Source organism: Delphinus delphis, chromosome 4 (genome assembly GCF_949987515.2).
Source record: "Delphinus delphis chromosome 4, mDelDel1.2, whole genome shotgun sequence".
Taxonomy (NCBI): Eukaryota; Metazoa; Chordata; class Mammalia; order Artiodactyla; family Delphinidae; genus Delphinus; species Delphinus delphis.
The window spans coordinates 8229904-8244756 of NC_082686.1; the positions used below are offsets into that span (position 1 = coordinate 8229904).

A 14853-nucleotide genomic window follows, 5' to 3' on the forward strand; every position below is an offset into this window, starting at 1 on the left:
CTTCAACATTGTTAACCAATTATTTCAGACCAAATCATTCTCTAACTTTGTAAAATGATCCTTTCAAATCTTACGTCCTTTCCTCAAACTTCCAACTCCCCTTTCTCTCAGCAGATGAGCTCTGCTTCTATTTCAATGAGTAAACTGGAGACATCAAAGAGAACTCTCTCAATTTTCTACAACCAAACTTAAAGACAAACCCACATCTGGCCCTGCCTTTTCTCTTTCACAATAAGTGTCTTCTTCTGGGCTTCCTTGGTGGTGCAGTGGTTGAGAGTCCGCCTGCCGATGCAGTGGACGCGGGTTCGTGCCCCGGTCCGGGAAGATCCCACATGCCGCGGAGCGGCTGGGCCCGTGAGCCATGGCCGCTGAGCCTGCGCGTCCGGAGCCTGTGCTCCACAGCGGGAGAGGCCGCAGCAGTGAGAGGCCCGCGTACCGCAAAAAAAAAAAAAAAAAGTCTTCTTCTTCCTTATATGGGCAATTTCTCCACTTGTGCCATATAACTACCCAACCTTACCATATCAATTATCCCTTCTCTCACCTGTAAAATTACCCATTCCTTCTCAAGAATCTACCCCATCGATTTTTTTTATTGTGGTTAAATGTACATAACATACAATTTACCATTTGAACCATTTCAAATGTAAAGTTCAGTGGCATTAAGCACATTCACGTTGTTGTGCAACTTCCTATCGACTTTTAATATGCTCAGATCTCTCTCATCTTTAAAAAGCAAATAAAAAAATAAATCTTAAACCCTAAGCAAACACTGTTGGTAATCTACCCAGCAGCTATCCCCTCCTCTACCTGATTACTAGACTTCCATCGTGAGGTTCTACCTCACTACTACAAGATTTAGAGAGAATTCCTTATTAGTTTAAACCAATCATGGCAATCCTACTCTCCTTTCCATTGACAGGTTTAGGGGTAGTCATGTGACCCAGACCTGAAGGGACTTATCACTCTTAAAAAGAGATTACAAAAAAATAAATAAATAAAAAGATTACAAAGAAGAACAAAACTAGGTAACTTACCCTACCAGATAGCAATACCTACTAAAAGGCCAAATATACTTTTCTTTTAATAAAAAATAAAAAGCTATCTAAAGATAGATGATCTAACAAACAGAATAGGATATAGAAATCAGAAACAGATCCTTACACACAGTCACCTGATCTATATGACAAAGGTGACACTGTAGTGCATGGGGAAAACATACTCTTAAAAAATGGGGCTGGGTCGGCTGAAGGGGGTCTCTTCGGTACCCCTACAACTAGTGCAGAGCCTGCTATGTAGAGATGCTCACTGGTTATACGTTCAAAGAATGAGTGAATGGATGAATGAATAAATGTGTCCTCCACATCTATATGCCTGAGGCAGAGGAGAGGCAGCAGCACGAAGAGGGTAGGGGGCTGCGAGCAAGTGGAGAAGCTAAAAAGGCTTCCTCCTCCCCCTCCCCCTCCCCCTGCTCCATCCATCCACCCATTTCTTGTGCATCTACTACATGCCGGGCACTGTGTTATGGACACAATGTGGACAAGCTGGACACGGCCCTGCCCTCTTGGGACTGACATTCTAATGGGGAGACAAGACAATATGGGAATAACTAAGTGATTTCTAAGCCACGTGAAGACTACTGAGGTGGAGAGAGTGAATTTTCAGGAAGAAGGGTCAGGGCAGGCTTCTAGAAGGAGGTGATATTTGTGCTGAAACTCAAATAAAGGGAGGGAGGGAGCCCTGTGATGCCAGGGAAGAGCGTCCCAGGTAGCGGGGACAGACAGTGCACAGGGTCTGGGGCCGAAAGCGGGGCAAGCAAGCAGAGGGGAGGGGTGACAGCAGAGGCCACAGAGGTAAAGAGAGGAGGGCGTAGGGATGGGAAGGGTTCCTGGGTTGGGGGCCTGAGGACCTGCGAGGGCTGGAGGCGAGGGCAGAGGCCTGTCTGTCTCCAAGGGCAATGCTGACCGATTCGGGGCAGCAAAGAGAAACAAGGCTGTCTCATCAGAGCTGGCTTTGGAAGCCTCAGGGCCAGAGGCAGTACTGGGGGAGAGGACCAGACCCAGGGGAGGGGGCTCCAGAAAAGCAGCCCAAGAAGCAACGGACAGGCAGGTTTAAGGAGGTGGGTTCACTGTGGTGGGAGCTCAGAGTAGGGGATTCTGGGAAGCAGAATTAGCTGCAGGCAACGCCAGGATTGCAGAGAGGTGAGAAGCGGACTGATCCCCACTCACAGGCTCTCCGAGGAGCCTGGTGTGGGAGTCGGGGTGTGGGGAAGGCCCTATTCTGGCCTGGTCCCTCAGAGGCAGGGCTGCCGTGGGAGCCCTGCTCGCTTGCCCTGGGATAGCAGCCCCACCAAGGCTGGCCCTGGCGTGGGGGGCGGTCTTGGGCCCAAGAAAAAAGAAAAAAAGAAAAAGAAGGAAAAAAAATGGGGCTGGGTCAACTGGACATTCATATGAACCTTGAACCCTACCTCATACAAAATACAAAAACCAACTCCAAATGAACAACAGATTTAAAGACCAAAGTTAAAAAATCAAGCTTTTAGAAGAACAAAGAACATTTTGTAGAGTAGGCAAAGATTATAATCAGAACACAGAAAGTGCTTACCACAAAGGAAAAAATTGATAAATTGTACTATGTTAAAATTACTACTTCCACTTGCGAAAAGAAAACATAAAGAGCAAAAAGGCAAGCCACAGAGTGTCAGAAGGCATTTGTAATACGTATATTTGACCAATGACTCATAGCCAGAATTTTTTTAAAAAAACCTCCTACTGATGAATAAGACATTCAACTCAAAAGAAAAAAAAAATAGCAAAAGACTGAAGATTCAAACAGGCACTTCACAAAAGAGAATATCTGAACGGTCAATAAGCATGTGAAAAATGTTCAACTTAAATCTCCTAAATCAACTTAAGGAAATGCAAATTAAAATCACAGCACTGTATCACTACACACCCAGCAGAATGTCAAAATGAAATGACACAAAATAAGAAGTGTTAGTGAGGATGTGGAACTAAAACTCTCATATGCTGCTGGCAGGAGTGTAAAACGTTACAACCACGGGTGTGCTTATGTTCAGTGTGCTACAGCTGAACATAAGCACACCCTCCTGTCCCAGCAGTGCCACTCTTTCATTATATACTTAACAGAAATGAAGACATGTGTTCACAATGACGCTATCTAAGTCAAGTACTAGAAACTACCCAAATGCCCATCAACAAGAGAATGGATAAAATGTGGTATATTCATGCAATAGATGAACACTTTACAACTACATGCAACAATATGGATCTCAAACACAATGCTGAAAACCAGACATAAAAGAGCACATACCACATGATTCTGTTTATATTGCACAAAAGCAGGCAAAACTAACCTATGGTGTCAGAAGTCAGGACAGGAGTTATCCTGGGGGGAGGAAGTGGGTAGTGACAGAAGGAGGAACAAGGGTGACTTCTGGGTTACTGGGGTTGTGATCTGGGTGCTAGTTATGGTCGTTTGGTTTCTGAAAATTCAACCTATACACTTATGAACTGTACATTTCTCAGTGTATGTACTAAGGTTTTAGTTTTGAAGATTACAACAGTCATCCTTCTGCTGGAGGCTGTAACGTCCAGTGTGGTATCTGAATTACAGTAGCCATCCCGCCATCCTGAGGGGGCAGCTTGAGGTCCAAGTCATACAGTGGGGCTGGAAAAAAAAAAACCTAGGTCTTTGATGACATAAACACACCACCTTAGAATCATCTTCTTCTGGAACTCTTGAATAAGGTAAGTTTTCTTCACCATTTAAACCAGCTGAATAAGAGACTTCTGCTATTTGCAGCCAAAAAACATCTTAATGCAATGGCAAACCTCTTCTGTTCCTCACTGCCTCTCTCCCAGAACACCTTTAACGGCTGCCTATGCTAGCTGGCTCCATTTCTTCACCCTCATTTCTCAACCCACTCCAGCCCAGCGTCTGTTCCAAGCTTCCCACTGACTGCTCTCCCTATGGTAAAAGAGATCCATAGAACTAAATCCAAATTCCAAATGGCTTCTCAGCAACAGGCAGTGCTAGCTACTCTTTCACTTGCTTCCATGATCCCACACTTACTTTCCTCCTACCTCTCTGGCCACCTCGTAAAAGTCTCCCGTGCAGGTTCATCCTTCTCTAATTGGCCACTGTTTGTGTCCCTCAAAGCTCGGTCCTACTTCCTCTTCTAATCTCGACCCTGCCCTCTCTAGACTAGCGGGTCTCAAACCTGGCTGCACATTAGTACTACCTGGGGGGCTTCTAAAAGCCCAGTGCCCAATTAATTCAATCAGAACTTGGACTGTAGCCTACAAAACCCTCCTTGGTCTAGCCCCTGACAACCTCTCCCCCTCCTTCTCTGTATTCAGACACACTAGTAATTCCATGAACGCAACATGCTGTGCTCGCTTCGGCAGAACATGAACCAAACTTGGAATGCAACGTGCTCCTTCCCACACTGCTGGTCCACTGTCTAGAACACAGGGACTATGTCTGTTTTTGCTCATTTCTAACATACCAGTGTTTAATGTTATTTATTATAATAAACAATACTATAATACCTATAATACATAATATTATATTGCTATTATAATTATAATCACGTTTTAAGTATATTTATTAATATATAAATGTATATTAACATTTTCGTATTTACTAGCATTTGACCACATTCGTCTATGAAAGCAAAGTGGGCGGAGTAAATTACATCGTGTTACTGCTCATCCAAGTCACTGCAGCCCAGGGTCCAAACACTCTGGAGGGCAGGCCTGACTTTAGCAGCAGCAATACCCTGCACAATACATCTGTGAAAACAGGAAAACCCCAGAGATGCAACCCAGTAGTAAGTGTACTGGACAGAGGGTAAGAAACAGAGCTCTAGCATAGATGCTCCAATTTATTACATGTTACATGGGAAAGTGTATTTCTCCAGTCTCCACCCCTATCTAGTTCCTCACATACAATATGTTACATTTTGCCCTAAATTATGTTATGAAAAAACACTTATTTCCCCCTCCTCTAGTTTCCACGTGGATTTGCTAGATTAATCACTAGTGAGCTCTCTCCTCTCCCTAAACCTAACTTTTCCCCGAGGGAATAATAACTTATCTAATGGTGGGGGAGAGGCATCAATCATATGGGGCTTAGCCTCTTCTTTTTCTTTCTTTGGGACCTTATCTTAAACAGCAACATAACACCAGATTCCCTTCTCCTCCAAGCTTAAAGTTCACAAGGGCCCCTGTTACCTGGTTCTGTCTGTGACATGGGTGAACTAATAAGAAGTCACTTGGCTATCAGACTTAAGACCCGGTTCTCCAACAACTGTGTTAGTAATGGAGGCGAGACTGCATCACCAATTGTCTTCTGCTTCCATCTCTTAGCTAATTCTGGACTTGGGAGGGGAAGGAGATGCCATTAACTGACTCTCTCAAACCACAACATATAAGCATGTAAGAACTTTGAATACCACAAAAGAATTACTTCTCCCCCTATTGTAAATCATCACTTTCAGGGCCTGAGCAGACCACAAAGAAGTAACAATATTACTCCCCAAGGTTCTCCATCTTACAATGAAACAACAAAAGCAGGATTCAGATATAATGTCAGTTACTGTCAAATATGCAGTGACTATGAACCACTGACTGAATAAACACATACATTTTAAATCAAAAGTTAGTGTCTGGAATTAAAATTACATACGCTCTTTCATCCAAGTAAAATAAATTTTTATCAGGAATTTATCCTACATATATATATATATATATATATATATATATATATATATACACTTGCATCTGAGTGTAGAATGTAAGTAAAAGGATATTCCTGTATATAATTTTTAAAACTGGAAATAAGCTATATTCTAATACAAACTATTTCACTGAGGAAAATACTATGCAGCCATGAATAAAAACTAGGGTAGATCTCTATATTCACCGATATGCAACAACTCCAAGATTTAAACATTAAAAGCATCAAGACGTACAACAGGGTGTATAATATGCTCTTACCCGTGCTAAAAAAAAAAAAAGGACATATACCTTAGACTGAACCAAACAAAATGCCTTATTCTGATTTATAAAAGCAACTTCATTTGGTTCAATGTAATAAGTGCTAGTGTAGTCATGAAATATCAGCATCATGGATACACAAGGATCTAAAAGAAAGGAATTAGGGCAGGGGTCTCAGCTGGGCAAGAGTTTTCAGCTTATCCTTTAGTACTCAACTTTTTATGATGTGCATTTGTTACTGCTTTTTTAAAAGGGGATGCACCCCAAAGAAGACTGAAAAAATAACTCTTTCCTTCAAAAGGAAATTCAGTGGGCTTCCCTGGTGGCGCAGTGGTTGAGAGTCTGCCTGCCGATGCAGGGGACATGGGTTCGTGCCCTGGTCTGGGAAGATCCCACATGCCGCGGAGCGGCTGGGCCCATGAGCCATGGCCGCCGAGCCTGCGCGTCCGGAGCCTGTGCTCCGCAACGGGAGAGGCCACAACAGTGAGAGGGCTGCGTACCGCAAAAAAAAAAAAGCAAATTCAGCAGCTTTTAAGCAAAATAAAGAGACAGCACAAGTAAGAGAAAAGAGTGAGGAATAATTCACCAACCAACACGTACACTAAAGCTCCCCACATACACTAAGATTTTTGACATTCTCACAGAAACATACAATTGACTTGATTCACACCTTGGGCCTCAGAGAAATTCAGAAACACACACACACACACACACATCATTTAAAGTCTATCCACCTGCTATTAATCACAAGTTGGGAGCTAATAGGTATTATCATATAGATATGGACTTTATATAGAGATATATATTTAACTATCTATATAGATATAGATAGTTAAATATCAAGTTTTAAAATTCCATCGTTTGAGGCTTCCCTGGTGGCACAGTGGTTGAGAGTTTGCCTGCTGAATCAGGGGACACAGGTTCCAGCCCTGGTCCAGGAGGATCCCACATGCCACGGAGCAACTAAGCCCGTGCACCATAGCTCCTGAGCCTGAGTGCCACAACTGCTGGGGCCTGCATGCCTGGAGGCCATGCTCCGCGGCCGGAGAGGCCACTGCAATGGGAGGCCCGCGCACCGCAACGAGGAGTGCCCCCGCTCATCGCAACAAGGGAGGGCCCGCATGCAGCCATGAAGACCCAATGCAGCCAAAAATAAATAAATAAATAAATAAATAAATAAATTCCATCATTTTCCAAAGTAAATTTTTTTAAAAAATCCAAGGCTCTCCCTTTTTCCAATTACATTTCCCATTACACAATTTATCCCATCCCACCAAACAATTCAAATTTTCACGTATGAGTCCCACAAGAATGAATTAAACAGTAAGTCTAATCATATACCTTGCGAAATCATTGTAACTATAGACGCTATAGATGCCTGATTGCTTTTTCTAGATTCCCCTCTAACCTGAAAATTTCTAATTACTTCAATTAAAACCATCACTCTAAAATGCAGAAGATCAGAATAAAAAGGACACGTCACCCCAGCCAGGCATTCTGGGATACACTGCACGCATTCCTCAGCTTGAAGGATTCAGTAGGGAGAAGCAGTGGCAGGAGGCAGCATATTTCCACCACCACCCCCAAGCCCATTCCATGTGAAGCACATTCCATGTGCTTCCCCAGGGCAACATCTGCTGACCTGGAGGTGCACACCTCTGGAGAGTGGTAAGGGTTCTTTCTGACTCCGGGCCTCCCCTATACCCACCCAAGGGTGGCCAGACTTACAAGTATAGGCTATTACAAGTGGGGCTATTCGGCATTAAAACCTCCACCACTCTCTGACCATTTCTAAGTGAAGCATTTTCCCCACACATACTTCACCTCAGGTTCCCAACCATTGGTCTTAAAATACTTCTATTTCTCTCCTTTCAAGATTACTTTCCACTTATTTTATCCTTAATGTTTGGTGTTTTTTCCTTTTTTCATCTTATGTGCATTTTAAATTACACTTTGTGTTACTTTTTTATCAAATATACATAAAAGTACAGAGAATAACATTAAGATAATCAACACCCATGTACCAGCTTAGCAAGACCTTAACATTTTGCCATATTTACTTCAGATCTTTTTGCAGAGGTCTGTTACAGCTGACACCCACTGTGAACCATCTTTCCCAGCTGCAATCCTCTTCCCTCCCTCCCTCCCTCCCTCCCCAGAGATAGCCACTCCCCGGGTGTTTAACATGCCCATGCACTTTAAAAACATTGCAAATACATACTACGTATTAATTATGGATATGCATATCATTTTGCACATTTTAAAACATCATATAAATGGCATCATACCGTACAAATCATTCTGCAACTTGCTTTTTCACTCAACATTGCATTCATTTTAACTGCTGCACAGAATTCCATTGTATGAATATACCATAATTCATTTTATCCATTCCCCTACTGATGGACTTTTAGGTTGTTTCCATTTCTTTACTCTTAAAAACAACGCTCTAATGAAGGCTCGTACACATCTTCTTGGGTAGCCCAGAAGCGGGCGGCAGAGTACGCACATCTTCACCTTGCCAAAGGGCTCTCCACAGTGATTGCACCAATTTACACTTTTCTCCAGCCGAGTATGAAAGTTTCCTTTGTTCCACATCCTCTCAAACACTTGGTGTTATGAGGTTTTTAAATTTTTGCCAATCTGATGGGTACGAAAGAGAGACTCACAGTTTTTAATCTGCACATCCTGTAAGGACAATCATGTTTATTGACTATTTAGACCATTATTTTCATTTTTTTCAACTTTCACATTGCCGTTTGATTCTATCATCACCTTACAGTGATTAATAGTAGAGACTCTGCATCCAGGCTGCCTGGGTTCAAATTCTGGCTCCATCACACCCACCTAGTGTCTGAGGACACTGCTTGACCTCCCCAGGTCTCAGGTTCCTCGTCTATAACAATAGAGCAGCACCTACCTCACGGGATTGTGAGGGTTTTATGAGTTAATACATGCAGAATGCTCAGAACAGTGCCAGGGAGGTCGGATGCTTCACCCTCAGCTGTTCCTGCAGCTGCTCAGCCTGATTCCCGTAACGGACCTACCAACCCTCAGATGTGAGAGCTTCAAAACATCTCAATCTTGGTAACCCAGCTAAATGGCATGGGTCCTCCTGAGTCAATGGCACGTCTGGATCACTGGCAACATGTTCTTTTCTGAAGTCATATCAACTACTCACTTGGTCAGGAGTTATGTGTATTGCAGGTTCAGAAAACATTATCCCTCCATTACTGAGCAAGTCATATAAACAACGAATGAGGTGGGAACAACAGTAAAACCAATGTGGCATAATGCTTCTGACATTAAATAAGCATCCAGCACGTATTGGTGATTGCCTAATAAGGAAATGCTGCTGACCTGCCTCTAAAGAAAACTTCATTGGTGTTGAATCACAAATCTAGACCGGCAGGAAAGAGGTACAAGGAGGGATGCACAACCCTGCTCTTGACCTTGACCTCACCGGGCTACCTGGCTTCTATACTTCTACTTTGATGCACCTCCTTCACAGCAGAGTTTTAGCAGGATCCTGCTTGAGTGTCTAGCATTCAACACTCACGAAAGAGGGCAGAAACCCCTGGTTTGCCTCTCAGCTCCCAGCGATCCCCTAGGCAGAGGGGATGACCTTCCACCCAATCAAGGTTTCAGATAGGCGCCTCGATTTTCACAAGAGGCTAGCCAAGTTGCCCAACCTATTCATCTTGAAAGTATACAGATTGACCTTTAAACAGCGCAGGATATCTGCAATTCTGGACCTAGCCAGAGGCAATAATCTAAAGACATTTGCAGCTCATTTCTTGTTAGAACCAGTTGAGGACAGTGGCATAGACGGAAGACTGTGTCAAGCCCATCCATTCCTCTAGACTAGATAGCCTCGGTTTATCCACGGCTTAAGCCACCTAAAAGCTGCATAACGTTAATACAGCGGTATTCTCCGAGGTGGTGATTTTATTTTCTTCTTTTTAAACTCTTGTATTTTCCAAATTTTCTACCATGAGAAAGTGTTCTGTTTATAATAAAAGAAAAACATACAGGTTATTTTTAAAAGCTTCATACTTGGAATATACTATAGTCCCCACTCCCACCTCCCAACGTAAGTGATTTCCCTGAGCAACAACTGATATCATATTCTCTGCATTCGTGAGAAAACTTAATGAAAAAAATTATTTAGGAAACCCCAAACTGCACTCTCAGGGAGTTTTTTCCTTTGAACAGGAATGTTGCTGAGGTTCTTCTCTACTCCACCACTCAGTTCATATTAGCCATATAAGAAACTTCTTCCAGAACGAAACACCAGCAAAACAGTTTCACCTGAGCAACTGGTGTCCTCTTTCTTCAGGGTCAGTGAGAATTATGTAACTTGTCGGGTATTCTCTTTTTATTTTGGGCAACAGAGAGGTCAGATGCAAATATGAACTATAGCCAATCACTAAGCAGGACCTTATGCCTATGCAGCTTTATTCTAAGGATCCCAGGCTCTAACTTGGTTTTTTACTTTGTTTTGTTTGTTTTTAATATTTTTCTACTGAGTGGATGTATTCTTGAAGCAACCCGAAACCCTTCTTGCAATAAGGTAGGACACAGTTAAATGTAACTGTCATCTACACTGCTCAACATTAATGCTTAATATTTAAGTCCTAAAAATTTTAAACTGAGACAATAAAATCATGGTACAGTATCAACAATCTTTCTCAACTAATAAATAAAAGCTTAGTTGAACATGAGGAACTAAGAATTAATTATGATTTCACTCCCAGAGTTAAACCATTAAATTTCTTTTCCTTCACTTATGAAGGATATTTACTTAATTTTTTCATAACAAGACAGAGGAAACAAATACAGCAAAAATTCTTCCAGAACTATACAGATTAGTTAATAGAGCAGAAGAAGGTAATATATTATAGGTGTTATAAACACAGACTTTGACATCATCAGATAAGACCTGTGTTCAAATCTTGGCATCACTGCATCATAGCTTGAAAACAAATGGGGCAGGGTAGAACCAAATTCACAATTACTAATTACTAATGGTACGAGTTTGCCCAAATGTAAAATGTGGAGAATAATTATCTATTAAATGTGTTGTGAGAATTAAATAACCTATACGAAGTGCTTAAAATAATGCATAGCATGTTATCCACTCAATCAGAATAGCTGTTTCTGTCATTGTTGTTTTTATATATAAAGCCTAAAAGAGCTCTCTTCTAAGCATTTAACTATTTCTGCCGAAGAACTACTGAAGAATTTTCTTGCAAAACTGCAAAACAGAAATACTTCTCAAAGATCGGTATTTAGCCTAACAATTCAGTGATTAGGCACTCTAACCAACTTACCTAAATTGTCCAGTGCGAAGAAAACAAAGAGCTCGGTTACCATAAAGAAGGTGATTTTCAGGTCTTTAAAAGAAATAATGTTTCGTCAGTAAAGAACATTACATACAAAACAAACATAACACAGAAATCATAAGGCATGAAATAATTTTCAAAAACTTTACATCTGTGTGGCAGAGCACAAAGAATATAGTTCTTGTTCCTTCACTTCCTGAGTAACTTGTTCAAACCAACTTAAACTTCCCTGTATTCAAAATGAAGATTAAAAAGTTCTACTTTTTCTGCCTAGCTCATAGGGCTGCTGCAAGGATCAAATGAGACATATTAAAAAACTAGCAAACTACAAGTATGCTATAACTGTACAGAACAGAATACTTATGTAAGTCAGAACTGTACCACCTTCACAAAGAACTCAAATAAAGGAAGCCTGTAAATTACAACAGTAATTTAAATAGCTTCATTTCGAGTTTTGTCCTTTTTGGTTTTATCTTACTGTTCCTCTACCTCTTCCTAGAAGAACAGAGCAGCAGGCTTTCAGATGTGGTGTGCTACCTGGATTCACTCATTCCCTGTGGAGATGGGTAAGACAGGAAAGAGAGTAGCTGTCTACAGCGCACCCTCCGAAGGCTGCTACAGTATTAGGTGGGCCAGCTAAGATGTCAGTAAGAGCCAGGTGACGCACACTTGCAGGAATGCTACAAAATTCTAGCAGCTGAGCAAACAGAAGATGAGGTAGAGAGAACACATGCATTCTCTCAACAATTCCAACTATTACCCTTTAAAAATTCCCTCATAGAAAGCACAAATCCCTGAATGGGTGACATCTTAAGTACTAGTAACTAACCCTTTGTTATCAGTTAATAAGTTGGAAGGAATTAGTGGAAGGGAAAACAAGAGCAAGAAAGAACAGATGACTCTGTACTGGAAAGCTTGGGAACAAAGTGGGGCAGGGTAGAAGCAAATTCCCAATTTCGTCTGATTCACTTGAGTTATACAACTTGATTAGTAAGTTCATCTACTCAGGTCATCTCATGCTTCTAATACCTACGGGTGAGAAAATATATTCTGCATAGCAAACTGATGATATTCTCCAATTCCTCATCTTGTGTTTCTTTCTAATGACTAGCATTCTAACTTGATCTGCCACATAAAAAGGGTCTCATTGTTCTATTTTGCTCTTACCTACATTCAATGGCTCTGGTGTAATAGATAATAGCTATATCAAATCTTTCTTTGGAAAACTCTTCATTTCCTTTCATTTTCATTAGTTCTCCTTGCTGAGAAATCAAGGTAAAAGAAGACCCATCAATTAAATGCAAAGAGAATCAGTAACCCCAATATTTAAGAAAAATGGTTCTGGGTTTCTATCTCAGATATCAGAAATAACCTGGGGGATTACTCAGGTAGAAAATGAGAATTCAATACCCAACATTTTAGAATATACATTTAAAGAAACCTGTCTGTCTCTAATGACTCAACGCTAACTTTGATAAAGGGATATTAAAAAGTAAACAAAGCCATGACATTATGAATAGCACTAACAATTTACCCCTTGTGTACCGTATTTGGCAGGCCCACTTTTAAACAGACCTTGACATGCCTGCATATGCAGAAAAGAAATAAGATCCAAGTAGAATTTTAATTTTAGGTTAGAAAATGTGATGTTATTCAACAAACCTGAGTGCTTAAAAAATAATATATAAATCAATAACATATAGGCACTGTTGATTAGACTAACTGCCCCCCCAAAAAAAATGATGTGACCTACAGCAAGGATGAAATAAAAACAAAAAAAAACAACCAACAACAACAAAAAATGAAATCAAAGATGCTACAGATATAACTAAAACTTTTCAACTCAAACCTTCAAATTTTCAAAATAAATTATTATTTACTGGATTATATCAATGGCTTTAGCTAGAGAATTAAGTAGAATATTAAATATTTTCCTAAATCCCTTTTTAAAAATTAAGTTAAAATCATATTTCCTATGAGTGAATTGTATGGCATGTGAATTACATGTCAATAAAGCTGGTGGCAAAGAAAAATCATATTCCCTCAACTAATTAAAAGCCTTTTAATTTAAAAAAAATCAAATTTCGATTTTCAATTAACTCTTAAAATCTATAACATTAGAAAATTCTGATCAAGATGGCTTCCTCTTCCAAAAAAAATATTCCAATCAAAATTTATTAAAAATTTCCCTCAAACGTGTTATCAAATTTTATAGTAGTTCCTTGTGTATTGACAGCAGTTTTACTGAACTTTCCTCTGAGTGTTAATAAAAGTTCTAACAAGCAAATCTTAAAATATACTTACAAGTAAATATTTATTCTCACCTCTAGACACTCCGCACAACTTTGAGTTTTAAATTCTTCAAGCAAATTGCAGTTTTCTGTTACAACTTTAGTAATGTGATACTTGTCTAAATTTTATTTTTAGGAGAGAGTGAGAGAACATTTGTTTAAAAAAAACAAATTGCTATTGTTAATGTTCTAATTCTTAGGCTACGTAGGTTGAGTCTGTAAAGTTCAAGATATACTTTCTAAATAATGTTTCTTATAATCTTTTACATGTATCAACAATATATTTTTAATAAACAGCTGATAAAATGTTTCAGAAAACATTAGATTCATTGCGTGCTAAGAATCTAATCTGTTTTATTTCTAGCATTTAAAAATCTTGTTTATTACTACTCTAGTTCTAATTGTAGTTAACAGTGCTCTGTCATAACACATTCCAAATAGGCCTCATAATTACTCAAGTCAATTCAACAAACGTTATTGAGCTATGGTGTACCTGGCACGAAGTTTAACTAAAATTTCTGAAAACAAAAACCTGAGAAACTACTTTCTAAAATGTGTTTAATATAAAAAAAAAAATGAAGAATTTAAAATGTCTTAATTCAACATTTTGACTCTCATGAATGTTAAAATTTGACATTTTTTGAAACATTATTCTCATAAAAATTTAATAAACTAATTAAAATGCAGTAGGTAATAACCAAAATTTATGTTAAAAATTTACCAGACATCATTTTCTGTATTTTAAGCTGTTCTATAAAAAGATTTTAAGTGGTAAATAATAATTTTATTGCAACAAAACTATAGTTACACTTCTAGCCAAACATATTCACTTCCAAGGCAAAAGCAGTACCTAAAATTTAAGACTGAAGAAAGAATTTTGGAAGGTGACCAAATAAAGTAAACTAATACTAAAGGCACAGATTAAGATTATAGAACAAAAACCCGAACTTTGAGATCAGAGAGACCTGACTTCTCATCTAGGTTCTACTACTTAACAGACTAAAGAAATATCACTTAACCTTTCAAAGTTTGCTCATTTCTAAAATAGGATCACAGCATCAACCTGGCAGAACTATTATAAAAAGAGAGAACAGAGAAAGAGTTAGAAACGAGCCCAAATGGGTGTCCAGTACATGATACTGGTCCTTTACTTCCACCATAAAATCTAGGCTATAATTAAAGGCTTCCAAAACAACG

General features: G+C 39.7%; 1 protein-coding gene across 12 annotated transcripts in view; it reads right to left on the reverse strand.

The window, feature by feature from the left end:
* Nucleotides 1-14853, reverse strand: part of TTC3 (tetratricopeptide repeat domain 3) — a 137537-nt gene that overhangs the window by 105932 nt on the left and 16752 nt on the right. For 8 of the 12 annotated variants that reach the window (XM_060010312.1, XM_060010311.1, XM_060010313.1 and 5 more), the window contains 3 exons: nt 13690-13775; nt 12533-12627; nt 11354-11416 (listed from right to left, as the gene is read on the reverse strand). The exons of 2 other annotated variants lie outside the window; for them this stretch is intronic. In XM_060010312.1, the coding sequence (XP_059866295.1) occupies nt 11354-11416; nt 12533-12627; nt 13690-13775 (244 nt within the window). Of the gene's footprint in view, nt 1-8308; nt 9963-11353; nt 11417-12532; nt 12628-13689; nt 13776-14853 lie in introns of those variants that run through there. 2 more of the 12 variants (XM_060010318.1, XM_060010317.1) reach the window with 2 other exon arrangements.